Source organism: Wyeomyia smithii, chromosome 2, assembly GCF_029784165.1.
Source record: "Wyeomyia smithii strain HCP4-BCI-WySm-NY-G18 chromosome 2, ASM2978416v1, whole genome shotgun sequence".
Lineage (NCBI taxonomy): Eukaryota > Metazoa > Arthropoda > Insecta > Diptera > Culicidae > Wyeomyia > Wyeomyia smithii.
The window spans coordinates 115,371,969-115,394,795 of NC_073695.1; the positions used below are offsets into that span (position 1 = coordinate 115,371,969).

The window sequence follows — 22,827 nt, forward strand, 5'->3', positions numbered from 1 at the left end:
CGTTGCTTAAAGTTCAACTCAAAGAGTTCAATGAAGTGTAAATTTATTTTACCATTTTAATTATCTATCTCGTTTGCTTGCCAGTATGGGCAAACATTAACTCTCAAGAAAATCAAACCTACTACTAAAAATGTAGTGTTTTTCAGCTGAAAAAGGTTACTATTAAAAAAATCAATGAAAAAGCAACAGTTTAAAATTTTAATTTTAAGGAAGTCATGCTTCTTTTGTGTTATCCTTCTAATCCGATGTTTTGGGATTTAAACTCTTACTTTTATATTAGCACTAGGAGCAGTTGATGAAAAGCATCCTAAAACAACAATATTTGGCTTGGTTTAAAGCTATTGCCAAAACAAATGTGTAAATGTTCAATTTTGTTGAATTCATTATTTGCCAGTCTGTGCAATCCTATCACGCAAAAAAAAGAAATAAGTATGCCCCTCATGATATATGACAAAAACTCCATAAAAACCGGCTGTGAAATTGCTAAAATTGGCAAAAACCTGTACCGGCGTGGTGCTAAGTCAATAATGTTCCTGACGCCAGTCGGAATAGCTTATAATTAACCGGACTCGTTATCCATTCGGCAAACGAACTTACGCGCTCTTTCTCTCGTATGCCCACAGACACGCGCGCGCATTTCCACGGTGTTATATACAGACTAGACATTCAACATTCCATTCTTATACGAATAACTGAAAGAAAAGAAATCAAAAAATTAGCAGCCGGAATTAAAGATTCGATTTTTATTCCCTCTTTCCTCCGTCTCCATTCATCTCGGTCATCATTAATCTATGAATACGGCGTGTTTTTTGCTTGGAATATATATGGCAATTATATACCTATAACATTTATATATAGGCTTTGTATATAAAAATGTCTGCTTTAAATACTAAAAGTTACATTTTTAATATGACTTCCACGCTGAAAATCACCCCATCAATTCAGTCCTAACTGTCGCTAACGATCGTAAAATATGTTGCTGGCCTGCAGGGGGTCGGACAACTGTGAATGAAACCCAATATCTGACTGCTCAAATCACGCTTCACTGTCTGGCAACCAAAAGTGGCCTGGCGATATCAGTAATCAATTTCGTCTCTGTTTATTTGTCTTGGATTCTATAAATATTTGACATCGACAACAAGAACAACAAGCAGCACTCTGGCGACACCGTTATCGGTCACACGACATAACTAAAACTTTCTTTTCTCTCATTTTCTCGTAGATGGCGATTGAAACGATGACGGATCTTGGTGGACCACGGCTGGAAAAGACGCTTCGAAGCCGTTAGTGTATCGAGCTACATGGATCGCAGAAATGGCGGCGATCCTTTGGCGCCTCCTCGGCCCCCTAAGTCTTTACCCCGTGTTCATCGTCCTCGGGCTCCAGAGCCGACCATAATGAGCGCCACTGTCGCTGCTAGCAACAATCACAGTAATCAATCCACAGCAAATAGCTCAAAAACGACGATCAGCACGACTACGAACCGAAGTCTTAACAACGTACCGCAACTGTCACCAAAACCTAGAAATCTAAGCTTGTCTCCTGCACGTAACATTAGTAGCAATATTAGTTTATCAAACCCTCCACCGCTGCCACCTGCCCCACAAATAGCACCATTGACACCGCTACATACCCGAAGCAACAGTAGCAGTCATCGTCATCCTCACCACAATCATCTTTCTAGTAGTAATACCAGTAATAATAGTCTAGCCCAGCCAGCAAGTACCTTCTCACGACAACGTCCACCGGCAGCTTTACCATCAGTTTCGATACCGAGCATTTTAAACCCTAGCATAGACACGACCGGATCGAATACCACGACCGCGTCCGCCACATCCCCGGTCACCCTGGCTGCACCTAGACCAGAGAACGAAAGGCTTACTAACGAGTATGTCGATACACCGTTTAGTAGACTCTCGCCTGCAACGAACCACCAGCGACAACAGCAACATGCTATTGGATCCACGACGCCCACCAGGACGGCGACGTCTCCGGTGCTGTCCTCGTCCGTCAACTCACCCGCAACCCAACATCGACAACTATCAGTATCGCAAACAAATAATAATCGGTTACGTACGCCTAGCACTAACAGTAGTAGCAATAGTACAACAGTGTCGACACTTGGCAAGCCAATTGGATCCACGGCAACGGCTACAACGTTGCATGGCAGCAGTAGGAATTTTAACAATAATACTATCAACCCTAGGCCAAATCTATTACCACTGGGACATACGACGACTACGACGACGACGACAGCGAGCACAACACCACTGTCCGCTGGTGGGTCTCCAACAATACAGTCAACATTGCCAATTACCAAACAACCAGTATCAAATGCGTTCAGTAAAGACCCACCGGCAGCCGGACTGCACGAGCTGGACATCGATTTGCACCCGGCAAACGGTGATCTACTTAATTCCATCACCTGTCCGCAGTGTAAAAAGTGTCGATGTGAAGAATGCCAACGGCCCCGACAGCTTCCCTCACGATGGCTCTGCGACAATACATGTCTCTGCAGTGCAGAGACCGTCATCGACTACGCTTCTTGCTTCTGTTGTGTTAAGGCACTGTACTATCATTGTTCCAAGGATCATGAATTGGAACGAGAAGGTGATACTATATCCTGTGCTGATGATCCCTGTTCGTGTCTACCGCACAAACGAACTACTCGATGGGGTTGGCTTGGTGCTTTATCCCTGGCTTTACCCTGTCTCTGGTGTTACTGGCCCATGCGGGGCTGCGTTGCCCTTAGTGCCAAATGCTACGCTAAACATTCCCGACACGGTTGCCGATGTCAGTCACAGAGTGGAGGCAGTCTCGCTGGAAGTATACTGGGTGGAACTGCTTACGGTGGCGGCGGTGGCAATGGTCATAATGGACCGCAATCTGATAGCAACGATAGTGCGAACCATCATCATAGCAACACCATCAGTAACAAATTCTCGACAGTTAACAGTACCAGCCCCTTCGGGAAAGGACACCATCACCACCATCATCATCACCATAGCGATCTTACACCCGAAAAGCGTCTACTCGATTCCAGCCCGGAATACTGATATATGCTGTATCTGTAAGCGGGTAGCCGGAATCCCAGAAACGACACCGTTTCTGACCAAATGGCGTAGCGGCAACAGCGTCTATGAAGCTGCGGTTGCTTTCGAAAAACTTCACCCGCTGGCAGAGATCACTATCGCATCCGGCGTTCAACGGTAAACAATAGTGGTAATAATAATAAACTCGGGCGCGAGCAGCACAGTAAGCAGCTCACGCGTTTCTAAAGTATAGAGACACAGTACAGCCAGACAGCACGAGAGAAAAGAAGAACGAATTGAAAAAGGGCGAAAATGTTTTTTAATTATAATTTAACCAAAGACTGCAGACTATTATTGAGTTATGTTTTTTGATATAAATAATAATTATTTTTTGTGTTACGCAAGCAAGCAAACGGAGAATAAAAAAAAACAAGAAATTGCTCTTTTCAATTTCGGTAAATCACTCGCTAATGCATCAGCCTGAAAGGTAACAAAAATTACCGATATCATCGAGAACAAAGGTAGAACTAGAATATCGGATGTAAACTAGTGTTCCAATGCGCAGAAAGGTATAGGGATGAGAAAGACGAATAAGTTCGGTCAAAACAAACGCTAATTTATTATAACTATAATGTTTAAGGGTGGGAATCTCTCAATTTTCCGTAGAGATTGAGTTTTTTTTATTAAAGGTGTATTCTAACGCTTTCGCTACTGGAAGCAATAGTTCGCCTGAAAAGTAAGAACGTAAACTAAAATGAGAGAATGAGTGTTTAGGTGACAGCTCACGGGTAGACCACCGGCAGATTTGCTACTTGTTATCCGCCGTCGTATCAACTAGGTCAAGGACTATAGATAGGGCATTTCCGAAAATTGTAAATCAAGAAATACTTCTAATATAGCTTTGGTTCGTACAAGTATCTTCTTTTTCTTAACGATACGAAAAAAAAAACAGAATTATCATGACTGTTTTCTTGATATTTTAAAAATATCCAGGAAATCTAAAAGATATTCTGTGTGTAGAAAGGTTAGGTGCTAGATTCTGGTTAAAATAGTTACTCCCAAGAGTGGTAGCAGTCTTTTACATAGGCCGGAGAACATATAAGTCGAAGCTAGTAAGCGGGACTGGAACAGAGAGCTGAACAAATCCTTGTAGATACATATTTATCCAAATGACTAATTTAATGTAGCGACCTCAAGAAGAGAAAAAACCGGAGGGAAATATTTTCTTAAATTGTACGATATGGACGCATTTTTGCGAGATATGTATATATTAACTATCAGGTGGAATGACTGAGCAGAAAATTCATACACATATTTATATTTAACTGCACGCGAAACAACAACTGAAAAATTGTAATATATTTTCAGGAGCGTTCAAAGTCAGTGCGTTTAACGTGAATGCTTGAATGAATGTGTATGTGTGTTAAAGAGAGAAAGAGAAATGCGATAGCTAGTGAACAAGTAAAACAAGCGCGAGTTTTAAAGAATGTGTAATTATATTGCTGTATAAATATTTACCACGCAGGAAAGAATGCAAGAATAAAAACAAATCAGCATTATCCGGTATGAGCAAATTGTATTTCAGACCGGTAAAAACCCCAAAATATTCAGCTAAGGAAGAAAAGAGGACGACATGCAGATTTGAACTATAGTACTAATCAAAAAGCTTCATGTTGCAGCAATTTCGATACGATGGAAAACCGAAATAACAAATATTCAATAATTCATTTTCGATACATGTGGCCGTCACATCAACCGTTAAAACATTCAAAATATAACTTAAAAGATCTGTTTGCCCCCAATTGACCTGGCCATTGTACAACAAATAATGAAAAAATACTTGGTAAAACATTAAAAGCAACGTCACAGCATATTTAGGGTTGCTAGCGCTTGATAACAAATTGTTTCCCACCACGCAAATTATTTCACAATCGAACGTAGATTGGAATGCGAGCGCTACAAGACGACGTCTTATTATTATTGCTGCTAATGTTGTTGTTATTGTTAGTGTACAGACTGGCATGGGCTGCGATTTATGGCATGAAAAATATGCGAAAATCATCACGTTTCCAATCAGGCAAAAACCGATGGCGAGTGTGAATGTACTTTTCGTCGCTCAACGGCCGGCGACCGATCGAAGCGCACTAGTGGTCGGTAAAAACGTTGTACATGTTGCTGTCTGATGTGAAAAAAATCAGTTCATTGTTATTTAAATTGATAAAAGCGCTGATTGAAGTGGTACATTCACCACATCGCGCAAAAGAAAAGCTGATTACCGCTGACAGTAAGGCAAGCAATCATACTGTGTGACAACCTAGGGGCACTCCAATGTGTTGCTGTGGTTCTAGCAATCGGACATTCTTTCGTTAATGGCTAATAATCAAAGCACGCGAATAATCGAGCATCGGGATTCCTTCATAAGGGGCTTGACCGATCAGACGGAATGTGTAAAACAAATTCAAGCCACGCAGTGCTAGCAGACTGAGAGAGAACACATAGTGTATAGACATAAAATATTTATTTGGCAGTGATAACCTACATGTACGCTTCAAAAATATACAAAGCAGATAATATTTTAGCTGGTATGGGAAGCAATGTGCGTGAAAAGAATTTGTTAAAAACAAAAAAATGAAACGCTACCTTCCAGTTATGTGAATTATTTGTTTATTTTGCTGTGTTGACTCGACCTTACAATTTAATACAATAAAATTACTATCAAATCAATCGCTGTTCGCAGTGATGGAGTAATTTTCAGAAAAGTAACATTTATGTGCATCGATACACTTCCTGATAAATATATATATACATATATAGCGTGGCTATGAATCGATAAAAACTGGCAAAGTACTTTGAAATCTGAAATGAAAATTTTAACCATCTGCTGCCTCTCAAAAATACGAAGGTCGCGGAAAGAAGACCGTGATCCACAGTTCGTTCATTCGTTTTCCTTATCTTCGCTTGCATCTTTAGTCAGCAGCAATGGTCGATTTTTGGAAGGAAAACATTTTCTGCTGTTTGTGTCTTTCTTCGTTAGCTGGAATTCGAGTCAAAATACTTTCAAGGGTCGCGCAAAGCATCGAACGATGGAATCGACCGTATAGCAATAACAACAATCCGTTGTTTGGGACCCCGTATATTAGAAATTTAGGGTACCGGTTTCAGATCTCTACGTGCCTTGTACGCACGATCGTACAGTTTTTTTTAAAGAATTTCCTGTCTAATCTATCAAAGCATGAAAGTCTGCCTCTTTTCACTTCGGTCTGTGGCGGCCTGATGTTTCGTAGTCTCATAGTACCTACATTCTATGGCACGACATCGAAAGATCTAGTGCGCAGAAAGAAAGAAGGAAATCTTAACTCAAGTAGAACATTTATCTTTGGAGATTTCCTCTTACGAAAGAGAGCATATTCACCCAGCAGCATTACGACTTTTTCAGAAACAGGAAACGACTGCCATTTTCGTTCATTAAGTCTCGTTTCTGGATGGAATGTCCGAGATGACTGTATGTGAGGAAGACTTAAGTGCACGTAGCGAATTATATGATGGATCACATACTGGACAGAACTTGTAACAGCACCAGTTTTCGTTGCGCGGTCGATATTCAATAATTACTACTTGAACCGTCCGAGGTAGATTTCCAAATGAGCACAGCCAGAAGTTCGCAAATGCTCACATCGCAATTCCCCCGAACCTGTTTCTCGCCAATGCTTACGCCACTCGCATGTGACAGTCAAAACACAGCGCATTCTCCTATTCGGCCGCCTCACACACAACACTAGGCCCCTACAGACCCTCTCGTATATTTCTGCACTTTTTCTTTCTACATGTATTGCTGCCCGCATCCGCTTTCGCGGACCAAAAAAAAAAACAACGTGGTCGACGACTGCCTCAATGGTTTCTCCCTGACCGATCTGAGCATGCTCTGTGTTTTTATTTCTCGCCTTTTTATAAATAAAATTCATTCACAAGACTTGAATATGAGTTTGATGAGAAAAAAGCGGATGTTGTAAATTCTCGTGCTAAATTTAAATGAAAAAGCGCCCATATCATGCTAAGTTTGACACAATGCAGCAAAAATTTATAGAACACAATGAATGTTTATTGGTCTCATGTTATCGTATCACTTGAATATAACGAAGTTGCTGCAGCAAATGTTTACGCTAGAACACATGCTTCACGTCAACCATGAACTAGAATGTACAGTATACAAATATTATAACAGAAAGTCGAAAATGAAGAAACGTACCTAATTAACCCGTTATGAAATCCTTAAAAGCAAATGATACACCAGGAAATACTTATAGTACTTTTAAAAAAAAAATTGGAACATTTGATTCTATTTCAATGATACGCAAAGTGAACATTGTGTAAAGAGAAGAAACAATTGAATTGCCTTAGAAACAAAATTGCAAGATGGAGACAAACCAAAACTTATGACTTTTTGTACGCTTGTCTAAGTGAAGTAAAATGTGAACAGTTAAAAAAAAAAGATTTTCCTCGCATTTTTTCTCTTCTTTTCCTTATTATTGAAGAATGCTTTTGTTGACATTTATATACAAGTAACAGGAAACAAAGAAGCGCAGGAATGTAATGTTTTTAATTTAGGATTCAAATGAAAATTCGCATAGAAAAGTCTCTCGAGTAAGTAGTGAAGAAAATGAAACAGAAAATGATTTCGTATAGGATTTAATTTCCAGTATTATCTAGTCGTGCATTATAATGTAGCAGAAAAAGAAATATAAATAAAACAACATTGAAAACACTATAAGAAGAATGAATATTATCGAATAAGTGAGTAACTGGAATGCGAACAGGAGAACAAACTTAACTGAAACAATTTAAATTTTTAGAATCTAGAGTGATTGTATCCTTTGGCGTACAACCTATTTGTTGAATATTTATCTGCTAATCTTTTTGAGAAAACTTTGCTGTTGAAACTAAAAATTACCAAGCAAAACAAAAAACATTCTAAATTTAACAGTTAAAAACAAATTCAAGAATAAGATACACTATATGGAAAAAATGTGTCCAAAATCTCGATGTCAGACAGCAAACGAAGCACATATAGAATCTTATCAGCATTAATACAAACTATGAAGTAAAGATAACGATAAATAAAGAAAAAAAGAAGCGCTATATAAACATTAACTAAAGTGGAATCATTACATTGTCAACTGTACCTAAGCTGTTATTTTTTTAATAAATGGATGAAATAAAACAAAAAAGCAAGGATGATGTCAAGTATATTCAAATTCCTAACACAAGCCTCTTATATGCCTCCCTAAATCCAAGGGTAAATGTTGTAAACATTTGAAAGTAACAGTATGAATATTCAAAAACAATACTCCAATAATCCTTACATTGCTTCATTTAACAATTGCACCAACAACACCCAGTCTAAGGTACCACTTCAATTTTCTCGTAATGAACAATAAACAAATAAACAAAAATAAACAATTGAATAGACAAGAGATCAAGACATACCGAAAGAAAGTAAAAAATATTGCCCAATATATAGAAATCAGTTGACGTAAGAAGGCTTACTACTACTAAAAACCGCAAAAAAAAACAGTTAAGGAAGAAACAGGCAAGCATGAAACCGCTATACCAGAACAGTTAGAGAATCAAAATAAATAAAACCGAACTATATCATCGTTATTCGAATGACAAAAAAACGAAGTTCAACATACGATTTTTCCCTAGGCGATAGTATATTACGTATGTGCATGCAAACCAAATGCGCTGAGATGAGATGGGCAAAACCGTATAGCAATATGGAAGGGAAAATAAAGGTGAAAATTCTTCTGCATAAACGCTGTGTAAATTTCTGTATATAATTATATTATTTTCTTTTTTTTTTTTTGAAAATTATTATCTAATGTTAAAAATAATAACAATACGACCAATTCAAATCACATTTGCTTCATTGTTTTATCACAAGTCCATTCTATCATTAGTAATTGAGAGGGGTTTTTGGAATTCGTAAGTATCTAAGCATTTTGAAAGAGAACTGCATCTACTTAAATAAAAAATCTCAGTTACACGAAGAATATGATGATGGTAACACATTAGCGGTTCTAAAGAAGATTAAAAAACTCTTAGAGACCTAAATGAGTTTTCTCGTAAAAATAACGTTGAAGCGATGAATCCGGCGAACAATTACTATAGACACTTTGACGTAAACTGACGCATTTCTACTCTGGCTAGAGACCCCAAATTTCACAGGAATAGTTAAAAAACTCAAATCTTCCTAGGGCAGCTATTTTCAGCTTTAGGGCAACACTTTTTTCGCTTTTGTCGACCAGTGTTATTAAGGCTCTAGAAAACGTGTCCAATTATTATTATAGCGCATTTACGCCATAATTATTACCATTTGAATGAGGAGGAACTGGGAAGGTGATTACACTCTATCATCCTGAAAGTATCCAATGAACCTTTGTTCCAGGTGATGTAGGATGATATAGGATGAGATTTCATATATCTAGTTTAGATATTCCGCTGAACTCCGCAGCACTCGATCTTAACTGTTGGATACTCTCAAGGCCCGAGGATCAACCCCAGTTCGTTAAGCCAGACACATCATATAGGATGCCAAGCTACAGCAGCCTATTACTAGGAAATTGAACCGCTGATAAACACACAATAGCTTTAGATTGAAATTTAGTGTTATCTCGTAGTTGGAAAAAGTACCCGTAGTTCATAAGATATCCTAGACAATATGAAACATGAAATATTGAATTCGTTTAATATTAAATTGTTTGGTAACGTATCAAATAAATGTTTCAGGAAAAACAAATTTAATTTCAATGACAGCGATAAAAAGAAAACTTGGTCTTTTACGAAATTTTAATAATAATCACAAAAATTCTATTCATAAAGTGATAGTTTCATACATCTCACCAGAAGTGCAAATGTACCTGTATGAGCTATGTTCTGACAAGAAGCTTGGCACTTTCGGTCCCAGTGTATTACGCAGCAAGTAATAAAGTGAACGGACAAGATGTTTATTTATATTTTCTAAAAATACCTCAACTTATAATAAGCAACAGAAAGACGAAAGACGCTCTGTGTACCGGGAAAGAGTGAACATAAGAGAGGGGACCGATGCAAATAAGAATAAGGCAAACAAAATATAAATGAAAGTTGAGGAAAAATCTACTTTAGCGATCACCGAGTATATTTTGACTCTTGCCAATTCGTTCGAACCAGAAGATTTTCACTGCAAAACGACAATTATTGCAGCAAGGGAATACTTTATCTCCATTCCATCACACGCAATGCATACTCTCAGTATCGGTCGCAATAAATCGAGACCATTTAGGCCTTCGAACATCCCAATATGTTTTTGATGTAAACAATCTATTATTCATGCATGCTCAGTAATGACCTGACTGAAAAGATAGACAGACACTTTGCGGCATGATAAACCATAGCCGTCACAGGTACTTGAACTCAAAAGACAGAGGAACGCCAAAAATGTAATTTGGTAATTAAATTTAATCTTAAAAATATATAGATTATAGGTAGTTGACGTGGGCACCGGCCAACCCTGAGAAAATATGAAAAAGCGGTGGAAAAATAATGAACTAGATGGACATATTTGAATTGCATACTTAAGACAAACGTAACACTGTCTCAGAAATCTTCCAAAAATTATGGCTCAGAATAAAAAACTTGAATGGTCCCTACCTAATTAAAAAAAAAACTCTTGTTTTAGTAATTTATGGACGGTGTGCAATTAAATGAAGAAATGAAGATTTATCGAGTAATTTTTTTAATGTGTGTACTAATTTTTTTTTTAATCAAGAATAACGAAACAGTTTGAAAAAAATTTAAAGAGCGTAATTCCTAATCATTTTAATTGCTTTGTTTTATATTTCTAATTTAATCAAATTTGAGATAAGTTATACTAAAACAAATGCAAACATTCGTAATATTCTGATTTTTTTTTTTTCAATAGAAAAATAAATCTTGAATGTGACCTAAAATATTAGTTTTGGGAAAACAGATAATTTTTTTCTGATAAATACAATTTCATTCCACAAATGCCTACATGCCGGCAAAGATTTATTCAAATCAGTCTTAGTCACGTTTTTATTCGACGCTGAATAAAATTTTTATCAATTTTTACTCGCAGCTTTCGTGTTGACGATTAAAAAAAAACATTTTAGATCTAAGACAATAATCCACTTCCTTCGTGTGTGTGAAATAATACTAAATTTTTATATCAGTCTTAAACCAACTTGAAAGTTAAACATCTTCTCGTGGTCCTAACTACGCTACTGATCAGAACTGTGGAGTAAGAAAATTACGCGCGTACATACATTTCGGAGAGGATATGCGAAAATGTAATCCATTGGTACATTGCGAGCACGTTTTTCCTGTGCGATGAGTAGCATAAATGTGACATGAACGATATGCAGTACGTATCCCGGCACCAGGTCCCTCCTACTCGCAAGCCGCTTACATTCATACATCGTGTAGGTTCCCTGCGGTTCGAGAAAGTCTTGGTGCATTTCCAACGCTTCAATTTAAATAGGTGCGATTGAGGAAATTGGGGTTAGGTGAATGTTTTGAGAAATTCTAGGCTGAAATTAATTATAAATAGTTCACAGAGTAGAAAAGAAACTCTGATTATTCACTCTCATATGTTCTCATGAGCGCAGTTTTTGCACAGATTACGTATACGAAATATGATGTGAAAAATCACGATGCTAATGACGTCGGTATTTTGCTACAGTGAGCTTCAGGCCTCAGTGGAAACCCTTGTTGGTATTCCGTTCAACATTATACGTCCGTTCGCGCAAAGTATGAATGCTACACACAGATAGGTGAGACCGAAAAAGAGACACTGCTGCTTGCTGTAGCAAATCATCTATTCTTAAATGTGATTGTTTGATTCTTAGAAATTTGTTATCCTATATTTAGTTACATGAAGTTGGCTGATTTGCTATGGGCTGTTTGAATAACGATTTATATTTGAAACTATTGGTCAATTAAAATTCACTTCAGTAATGGAATGTAACTAGTGTGGAATAAAATTTGTACGGAACCAGTTTTGATTTTCTCCATATCATATTTATGATTAAATATTAAAATTAAATAAATATTATAAACATAAATGCGTTATTTTGCAACGAGGTGGGGGATCGACGCCAAGTTTGTGCTTTTTCGTGGTCACTTCGTATGGAAAGATCCATATCCATATATTCACCAATAGTGCGAAACGAGTTTTCGCAACGAAACTATTGCGAATAGCAATCATAAAGTTCGGTTTTGCAACCAAATGGTAGGGTAGATAATATAGTTCGGACATGCATATATTTTGGACAGGTTTTGCGATAGAGCTCAAATAAATTATAGATTGTAGCTTTCCAACCATTCCTATGAAATTTGGAACTCCTCTAGCAAAGATAACTTTTTCAGAGACTTGAATGAGTGTTCCCGTAAGTCAACGTGAAAGTGACAAGCCCGGCGAGCATTTACCGTGCGGCATTCTGACTCAGTTCTGCATACACTAGAGCAGTAGTTTCCAACCGGGGGTCCGCGGCCGGAAAGGGGGCCGCGAGGCTCATCTAGGGGATGGGTAAAAAAATGTTTCTGGACGTTTCTGTGAAAGCAGATTTGTAACTTATCTTCGTATTGGGACCAAGACGTGAAATAAATTAGACTTGGAGGACGATATGAGACTGAAAACGCAGCCTCGACTTGCAAAACCTGTATCTGAGATCCTTTTGGGGGGCTGCGAAGCTCTCTCTGTTTAGCAAAGGGGGCCGCGGAGCCAAAAAGGTTGGGAACCACTGCACTAGAGGATCTAAAACTTACAACTATTTTGAGCTTTAGGGCAACATATTTTGGTCGAACAGTGTAATTATAGCATAAAATCACCATACCAGTATTCTGAACGAATAGCAAACCTGTATGGTAACCCGGGCGAGATGTTTCATAATTACAGGAAAAAATCATAAATCAAAAATTGTTGCCTCTTGACTTTGATTTTCAGCTACAATCACGATGGACAAAGCAAAACCGACCTCACTTAGAGATGCTATAAATCTTAATAAAAACCGTCAAACTATTTGGCTTACCGCAATCACATAAAGTTAATGCACAGTTTCGTTAACTAACTACTTTTAGTACATGTATGATTTAAAACCTTCAAATTGGTAATCTCCAAAATGTATTTTAATAGAGCGTTAAGATAAATTTTGGACCTTATTTTGATCGGAGAAACAAGAGGCACAGAAAAAAGCCGAAATGGAAGCTGAACTACGAAAGAACTAATGCATCTACCTAGTGGTGTGATCTGGCCTTTCTCACACGCAATTATTAAATTATTCAAAATTTTTTTCTCATACGCAATCTATTATTTGTTAGACTATACTGCCGCTCCAATTATAACTGTCCTACCACCATGCATATGGTTTGTATAGAACATGGGACAATTATGCTCGAAAGGGTAGTAAATTATCATTTGTGTGATCAATTGGGTCCTAAAGTTTAAAACGGTTTTCTGATTTTTATATATCAGCTGAAAGAGTGCAATTTTCTGAGCAAAACGTGATTTTTAAAAAATGTTTATCGTTTTCCTTCAATTTTTAAATGAAATATAAAAAACTGCTCGAAATGCCTTAAATGACTGTTCTCTCATATACCGTACATGGGCGAAACGTCAACTTAGACCTTTCGAGCAGTTTTTTTACTCTTCATTTAAAAATCGAAGGAAAACGATCAACATTTTTCAAAAATCACGTTTTGCTCAGAAAACGCGGCTTTTTCAAATGATATAAAAAAACTGGTATAGCTTTAGGACCCAATTATCAGAAATAGAAATTACAATCTAATAATAATAATAATTCCGGCAACGAGATAATGCAATCAACTTCAAATGCCATTTTGATTACTAAGATGGCGACCTCTGAAAAATTAATTTAAAAAGGTCGAATATTACCCAATATGGGTATTGCCGACACCCAGAAAAGCTGCTTAGATTTTATGGCTCTGCAAGCATTCCGGTCTCTTTTATGTATACGCCTCTGCATTAGGGTGTTTCAAAAAATCGATGTTTAAAAAGTCAAGGTGCTCAGCCCTTAATTGAAAGATAATGTTATTTATTGCATTTTTGTAGAACATTTCGACTTCCTATAAAAATGTATTCAGGTTGCCCAAACGTGATTTATGAAGGGCTGAGCACCATGACTTTTTCAACATCGATTTTTTTTTGGGATAGCCTACTGTGCATGTTTTTCAATGGTTCCCTACTTCGTATGCCTTGAAACATTTCATTAAATGCATTAAATCATAAACAAAATGACAGATGTCCAAAATGTTTTTGCCTGTTCAAAATATTTCTTATTTCAATCTCTTTGCTGTCAAAAATTAATTGTGTTACATCGGTAGTTTATTTTAATAAATTTTCATTTGTTTCTGTAGAACTACAAATAACTTACAAAAAAGACGTATTTTCACAAAAAACTGAAATTTTTCAAACCTCATATTATATTGAAATATTTCAAAACGCATACATGTGCAAAGTTAGTCGCGAAGAGCTTTAGGAGTTTAAATTACAACTAAGGTGGGCCCTAGTCTGGAAAATAGAAAAAAATGGGTTTTGTTGAAAAAAAAATGTTTAGGATAAGGTTAAATGTTCGGGTATTTTAACTATTGATTAAAGTATATTTACCGATTTGGCTGAATTTTGTTTTTCTAGCATGGAAAAAAATACACAATTTACAATGTTTTATTTATTTGAAACACCAGTTTTTCGTGAAAAAAATATTTTTCTACTAAAATGGCCGCCGCTGTGGCATTTTTCGGATATTTCAAAAACGGCTATGTGAAAAATAAATAATCCATTTTTACATTCTGGAAAAAAAAAAATTCAGCCAAATTAACCACCAGTTAGATACTGTTTTAGAGAAAGTATCCACGTTCCGAGCTGTCAACAGCGTACAAAGTACATCTTTACCTTAATCAATAACCAAAATACCCGAACCCTTCACTTTACTCTAAACATCTTTGGAAAATCACGAAAATTCACTATTTTTCGACCTTCCAGTGTAGGACTCCTAATTTCGAACACTTTAGTCACGAGCAATACCGGGAACGTACAATACCAAATTTAAATTAAGTTGAGGCCATATATTTTGATCAAAGCAGGTATAGTTTTAAAAAGTCTTTCAATTTCTTTTCTTCCCATAGCTATTAAACAACATATCAACTTGTTATGAAGTTTGTTATTTGTATATTTGAGAGATAACTCGTTTGTATGACATTAGTTATGTTGAAATAAGTCGTGTAATCTTTGAGATAATAGACTTTCGTTATTTTCACAATTTATTACATAACGGTCGAAAGTCCGATTATAATCAAAAGTAATGGGAACCTATAGGTCAGCCAAACTTTGGAACTACGTGTTCAATCATTATGATTCATCAGTTAACCCTCAAATGGCCCGTTCATCTGATATCAATATTGTTCAAATCGGTTGTATAGTTTCTGAGATAATGAAGTTCCGTGATTTTCACATTTTGTTACATTACAGACGAAGTTACAGTCCGATTACAATAAAAATCAATACGGTATTATGAGGCAATTAGAGCTTTGACTCTGATTTTGTGGAAATCGGTTCAGCCATCTCTGAGAAAAGTGAGTGAGCTTAGGTAGTCTTCGGAATATGTTTCTTTCAATAGCTTTAGATAGATTTCACATTTTTAAACATAAGATTTCACATTTTTGAACATAACAGGCGAAGTAAAAGTCCGATTGCAAAAATAATCGATAGGGTTTCATGGGGCAACTAGATCTTTCATATGACACTGATTTTATGAAAATCGGTCCAGCCATCTCTGAGAAAATCGAGTGGGATTGAAAATTTGCACATACACACACACATACGCACACACATACACACACACACATACAGAAAATGCTCAGCTCGTCGAACTGAGTCGAGTGATATGCCATTCAGCCCTTTGGAGCACTTTCATACCTTCGGTGATTGCCAGTGATTGCTATACCTTTCTAAGAGAAAGGCAGAAATTATTTGGAGGGAAAATTTTATACGTTTTGATTTAATTTTTTCAACTTGCATTCAAAATAACTTAAAAGTAGAGCAATTCACGAAGTTATTTATTATGAGCTTTTCAATTTGAAATGACTATCTAAATTGTTTAAAATCATTTTAATACACTTTTCAAACCGTGCTGAAATTGAATATTTTTCGAAAAACTAAACAATCCATAAAAAAAAATGTTTTTCATTTCTCTTTGCTGGACTTTTTACCAAAATTTGCGTTATAACTTCAAGGTTCATTGAAAAAAATCAACTCTTGTTTTGTTAATTGAAAATTAGCGTTAATTCCCAATTTTTCAAATCGGAACAAAATAATTTCGGTGTATATTTTTACAAGGTATTCTTAATTTTCTGTAATTTATTCTCAGACCGTTTTTCAATGCAACCAACAGTTTCTGAGCTGCAATGCTTGAATAAAACGTAAGCCAAAATGCATACACCCTTTTAGAAAATTACTCTCGATTCTAAAAAAATTCGCCATCAGTGAAAAATACTCAGTTTGCTAAGTTAAATATGTATGCAAAAGTTGGTCGGTATTTGACCGTGGGTCCTTTGGCGCGATTTCCCTCCACTCTATTTATGAGAAGATTGTTCAGCCAATGAGAATTTCTAAAACTTAACAGTGAAAAAATCAAAAATCGCCTTTTGAATAGATTTCGCTAAGGTTAGGAAACAGAAAAGTACCTTATAATGGCTGCAAAATTGCTTTACAGTTGGAATTATTGGTTAGGGTTACCATTTGGTCGGAGTTAAAAATCAGGACAATTTTCTCCGGTACAAATTTAATATGAGGTGTTTTTTTAGGTATCAATAAATAAAACACGTAATTTGAGATTTACACTTCAAAATACGCCACTCGTTTATTTATTTGAAGTATTTCTCGGACAATACAATTTTGCAACTTTGATTCATTAGGCATTAGTGAATACCTAAAAAATACAGCACACGTAAACTGTTTAAAATTACACGGTTTTCTGATTTTTATATATCAGTTGAAAGAGTGCAATTTTTTTTAACAAAACGTGATTTTTAAAATGTTCATCATATATCGTTTATGAAGAATAGCAAATACCTCAAATGACGATTCTCCCATATACCGTACGTGTGCGAAATGTCATTTAAGACATTTCGAGCAATTTTTTATTCTTCAATTGAAAATCTAAGGAAAACGAGGAACAATTTTTAAAAATCACATTTTGCTCAGAAAACGCGGCTTTTTCAAATGATATATAAAAACTGATATCCAGCTTTTTACGCGCCATAATGGCGGACGCTAAAATGCAAAATTAAGTATTAAATCATCCACCCTTTTGACAACTTTGCTCATGTCAATTTGAAGTCTCCACGTTTTTTATCAAAAGAGAAATAAATCTGGCAACATTTGTGTTGCGAATTCCTCAGAAATCCCAAAACTGACGTAAGCAGTTCGCATATTACGAACCGCATTATAGCGACCGCCATTATGGTGCGAAAAAAACTGGATAGCTTTAAGACTCAAAAGTCAGATAGTTGAGGGTTGCAAGAACTAGACAATTTCTTTCGATAAAATTCAACCAAAGAAAAAAAAATCGTTCAGAATGAGTCCGTTTCATTCCGGAGTCAAAATAAAAGTATTGAACAATCTTCAACATTTCTGAACATCCGGCATCATTCAGAAAAATCAGGACAAATGCTAAAATATGAAAAATAAATCAGGACGCTCCAAACGGATCTCAAAATCAGGACATGTCCTGCTAAATCAGGACGGATGGTAAGCCTATTATTAGTGGAGTACCCAAGGTCTGTTTTGTATCATGGCCGGACCAGCTTACTTCTAAAACTTCAAGTTTTAGTCAAATAAATTGTCTATCAAAAAAAACTTATTGTTTCTGCAAACTAGACAGGTAGATTGTTTTGAAAAACGTATTTTGTATATGATAACTAGGGACAGTGGTAAATCGCGATTTAGCGGAAGCCGAGAATTCCGCGAAATCTAGCTTCGACCGCGAAATTCACAAAACCCCGCGAAATGCCGCGAAAGTAACGAAAAACAGCAACATTCAATGACAATCATGAAACATTTCGATTTTCAACCTATGAAATTCATGAAAACCAGCAACAAGGACAAAGCTAAAGATTACTGGGCACCTAGAAGGCAATGGAAGGTCGTTTTCTACGCAACCAATAACATGAAACAGTACTACAACCGCTCTCTTACAACGCGATTTTGTCAGTCCTAATTGAATTTTGCGATTGGTGACCTGCATGATAGAATTCCTGAGAGTGCAGCCATAAAATCCAAGTTGCAAGATAAATGAGAAAGGCCTACAAGCCAGCATCTTTTTTTAAAATAATCGACCGTGAGAGTGGTGTTCAAATTTTGGCAGGTATTCGAATCGCGGACGTTTTCCTGAATTTTCCTGGTTGGCAATTAAATATTTATCGATTTCCGGAAACTCGGTAGATACGGAACGCAGCGTGAGCCAGTATAACATGAGTAATACGTGCCTACCGACACCACAATATAACCAAAAATAATTTGACACAGCACGTGCTTTTAGTTAGTAATGCAAAGAAATTATGGACTGTGCGTTAAATTACCGTCCATTAAATTAAAAAAAAAAAAAAAAAAAACAAGAAACAACTTGTTTTCACCAGAGAAAAAATCACTTTACTCAGTATTTTCTGAAGAAAAAGGATGCCGTGAAACTATCGCGAAATTTGAATATTTTCTATTTTGCCACCCGCGAATTTTCAACTTCTTTGCCGCGAATTACTACTGTCTCTAATGATAACATGCGATATTGATGGCGAAAATGTGACATGAAAATTATTGTGGGTACCTTGAAATTATGAAATGAACATCTAAGGCTCATCCAACGTTCATTGAAAACTAAACCCAGAACTGAATGCTGAGCCAAACGACTGAAAATCTATTAGGTTAGCAATTCTGACAGGAGGTAAAGTTCGAACAATTAAACAATTTTGCAAAGCAAGTTAAAGAAAATTGAATTTTAGCCCTGTTTCAGTATGAATCTTTATGCCAAACACTTTATTTATATGTCTAAAAAAAGTACAGTGAAATAACATCAAAAATTGATATACATATCAGTTATTCGTAGCAGTAGAGAAGTAATCGAATGCCTCGATATAATTTTATTCGTGACTAAGGTCAATTCCAAATGCTCCGTCGAAAGAGAATTTAGAAATTTGATCTTATGAACAAATCTTCGAACTTTGAACTCTTTAGTTAAAAGAATGTAATCTAAACATATGCTTTTAGCTTTCTAAAAAATCTTTATAAGCTTTTTTTAGAATACGATTTCATAAGCTAAAAAATAGACTTTTGAAGCAGAATAGTTCGAATGGAATATTACTTGAATTTGTACAGAGATAATTCTTTATCTTCCTTTTCGTAGTAATTGAGGGTTTTTTATTTAGCTTCGGTATAACCAGGGCCAGATTTGGGATTTTGAGGGCTCGAGCGCCAAGTACCTTGTGGTGGCCCCCTTCCAGTTGTCAATAAAGGAATGTCACAAAAAATAAAAGTTAAAGGAAGGTCAGCATAGAAGTATTGTGTATACGAGATGTTTATATCCTCTCATTAACAGGAATTCTAAACTTTGTTTAAAGAACAAACTTTTGATTTACAAACAAATTTTTAGACCAGCAATGCTTTATGCTGTACCGATCTGGTCAAGTTGCTGTTCAACAAGGAAGAAAACGCTCCAAAGGATTCAGAATAAAATTCTGAAAATGATTTTGAAGCGTCCTCCTTGGTTTGGTACACTCGAATTACATAGACTTACTGGTGTTGAACCATTAGAAGCTATGTCAAATAAAATTATTAACAATTTTCGACAAAAATCGTTTCAATCCTCAATTGCTACGATAAGCTCTCTTTATAGCCAATAAGTTAGCAATTAAGTTAGTTGTAAGTTTACTTCCCCTTTCCTGACAAGTAGGTTTAAATCCCTACGAATGATAAGTCCTAATTGCGAAAACAAACAAATCCTAACAAGTAAAATTACAAATTTCTAACAGTGTTGAGAAGTCACCATTTGTGATTGGACACACATACCCATTATTTACTAATATTTATCATAAATACTTAAGCTACTAACAAATCCCCCCTTAAAAAAAAAAAAATAGAAGTATTGTGTTAGCTTTTAAAAATTTCAGTTATTGTTAAGTGTCACGAAATATTATGGAATTTTACTTTTTTGTATTTAGTCATTAGTCATGAGACGGGAAATACGAAACACAAGTAAATCAAATAGACTTTATTTTTAACAAATGCCGATGGATTTTCTAAACTTTCATCTGATTTTATTCAATCTAAGCATTTTGTTTTTTTAGAGTCTTTGTTTTTTTAGTTTCTTACAGTTTCCATATGACCCTTCCAGCCGATCCTAACAAGCCAGTCGTCGTTGGTTCGTGTCCCGGCTCGGAAGAGACTGTTAGTATCAGTAGGATCGTAGCGCTAGTCCCGCAATTGTCCTGTACACTAAAACAGTTGGCTGCGAAGTCTGTGGTATGCGTGAATATGTGCAGTAAAGTCATTCTGAAGAAATTTAAATGCGCTAAATTTTTGTTTTTTTTTTTTTCACATTCCACATCCTTGGAAATTGATTGGTATCGTGTTTCATTCGGAATAGTCTTGAATTTTACTCTAATGCACAGATCATGCAACATGATAACTAGTTGAGATATTTTTGAGACGCAGGAATTTGTTTGACAGTATTACAAACGGACGTAAACATAATCTATAAAACTAGCTTCCCAACAAATTCGTATTTTCGACAGATTATCACCTTTGGTATTGTTGTTATGTCATTGTGAATCGTCAAACGGCGATTTTCTTCATTTAAATCCAGCTATTCAGCTTGATCTCTCTATCCAGAATCATGGGATCTTATATGAATGATAGGTAGCTTTCGGGTAATTAGATCTATCAGAAATAAATACCGAGACCAGTGTTGACATCATTCGGCAAATTCCTCTACACAGAAGACAGGCGATAAATCAATGTTGAAATCAAAGCTTTTTTGACACCATCTTTTCTCATATAATATTTCAGCAACTACATAAACGATGTATGTATAATTCCCGGATAGCGTGTACATACCTGGGAGGTACACTGCTCAACTTCCCTCCTTGCAACATACGCTGCAAGTTTGACCGATAGTGTCCTTCACAAGGTTATAAATTCTTTTATTTTTTATTTAGCCTCACGGTTCATTCAACATGCGTCTCCTCTCACTCCTCCTGCAACTGGTTGGAACCGGTCGCGAACCTGCCGATCCATTGGAAGACTGTTTTGCCTTTTTCGGCCTTAATCATCATCACGATCTTCGACTTCGTCGTCGCAGCTGGACCCAACCCCGTTGTTGGCCCATCAAGTTGTTGCAGACCGACCGGGCAGCAGCCCGGTGGAGCCGTTACTTTCCAGCATTTTTATAGCTTGCTTCCTTCTGTGAACGCGAAGATGATCGTCTTATTTCGCCTTTTCTTCTTTGTGGATGCCATTTATATGCCTTTCTCCATCCGGGCAGACTCGATCGCGCCCAGTAGTATACGGTATCATCTTTGTGATCTACAACATCTTTTGCAGCATCTAGTTACCTTTCTTATAATCGCAACATAGTAAATGATAACCAGCGATGCAACTACGTAAGGACATTCTCATCCAAAGCAAAGACGTACATTCAGGTTTTTGTGTGTGTGTGTGTGTGTGTTTGCTCGGCTCAGACCTGACAGATCTAACTCGCCACATCCAGGTTTGGTGGGAGAATTCTGACCAGAGGAAGATTTTAAATGCAAGAATTATTTTGTTTCTGAACAACATAATCAAACCTCTAGCTCGTAATAAATATCTTAATATGTATATAGGTATGAAGGTATATAATTTTTACGATAAAATAGTTTCTAGCGTATCCAAGAATTTACAACAACTACATCGTTTCCTTACGATACTGTTGGTGTTGATTTCGAACAAATTTTACACTGAATCATCAACTAAACAGTCGGGTGCGAAGTCTGTGTATAAATGAACAGAAGGTCAAGTTCCGAATCGGAATGTAGTACCAAGGCTTTGCTCTGTAAGATAATTATCCAACTACTACTATTTATCATGAGTGAAACAATTAATCATGGAATAAACAATAAACATCCAAATGGTTGATAAAAGTAAAAACGCTTGCAAAGTGGTGAGTGCGATCTTTACTGTGTTTTATTCAATTTCATTGGTTACAGTTACAGTTACAGTTTAAAAAAAAAAACGCAATTTTAAATGCACGAAAAAAGTGTCTACAGATATTCGACTGCAAATTAAATAACTAATCGCATATCAGTCAAGTTACTCCACTTGACTCCAGTCACTATCGAATCGAGCAAAATATCTATTAGGGAGTCGACTAAAACTTGGGTGATGACAGCTGAGGCACGAATTGTCAAGCAGCCGATTCTACTACTCGACTGAAATTCGATCCACTCAACTACTATTACACCAACATTGGTTGGTCTCGGCTCGTTTTATGTAATAGGGCCTCATTCTGATAACACCTGCGCAACTTACGAAATGGAAACAAATCGATGTCATCTCAATGAATGGTTTTACTTTCTTTTACTTCAAGCAATAATATCACAATTTTCGAGTTCAGTTATCATAGCATGCCTTTCGAACACAGTCCTCTGGTATCGACAACCACGTGCGCGTTATGTCAGACTTTAAAGTCTTCAA

At 36.4% G+C, this 22,827-nt stretch overlaps 1 protein-coding gene across 3 annotated transcripts in view; it reads left to right on the plus strand.

Moving 5' to 3' along the window:
* Positions 1-22,827, plus strand: part of LOC129721545 (protein sprouty) — a 69,967-nt gene that overhangs the window by 30,742 nt on the left and 16,398 nt on the right. For 2 of the 3 annotated variants that reach the window (XM_055674247.1, XM_055674246.1), the window contains exon 2: positions 1,223-8,944. The exons of the other annotated variant lie outside the window; for it this stretch is intronic. In XM_055674247.1, coding sequence (XP_055530222.1) covers positions 1,302-3,056 — 1,755 coding nt within the window. In that variant the 5' untranslated portion in view covers positions 1,223-1,301 and the 3' untranslated portion in view covers positions 3,057-8,944. Of the gene's footprint in view, positions 1-1,222; positions 8,945-22,827 lie in introns of those variants that run through there. 3 annotated transcript variants of the gene reach the window in all.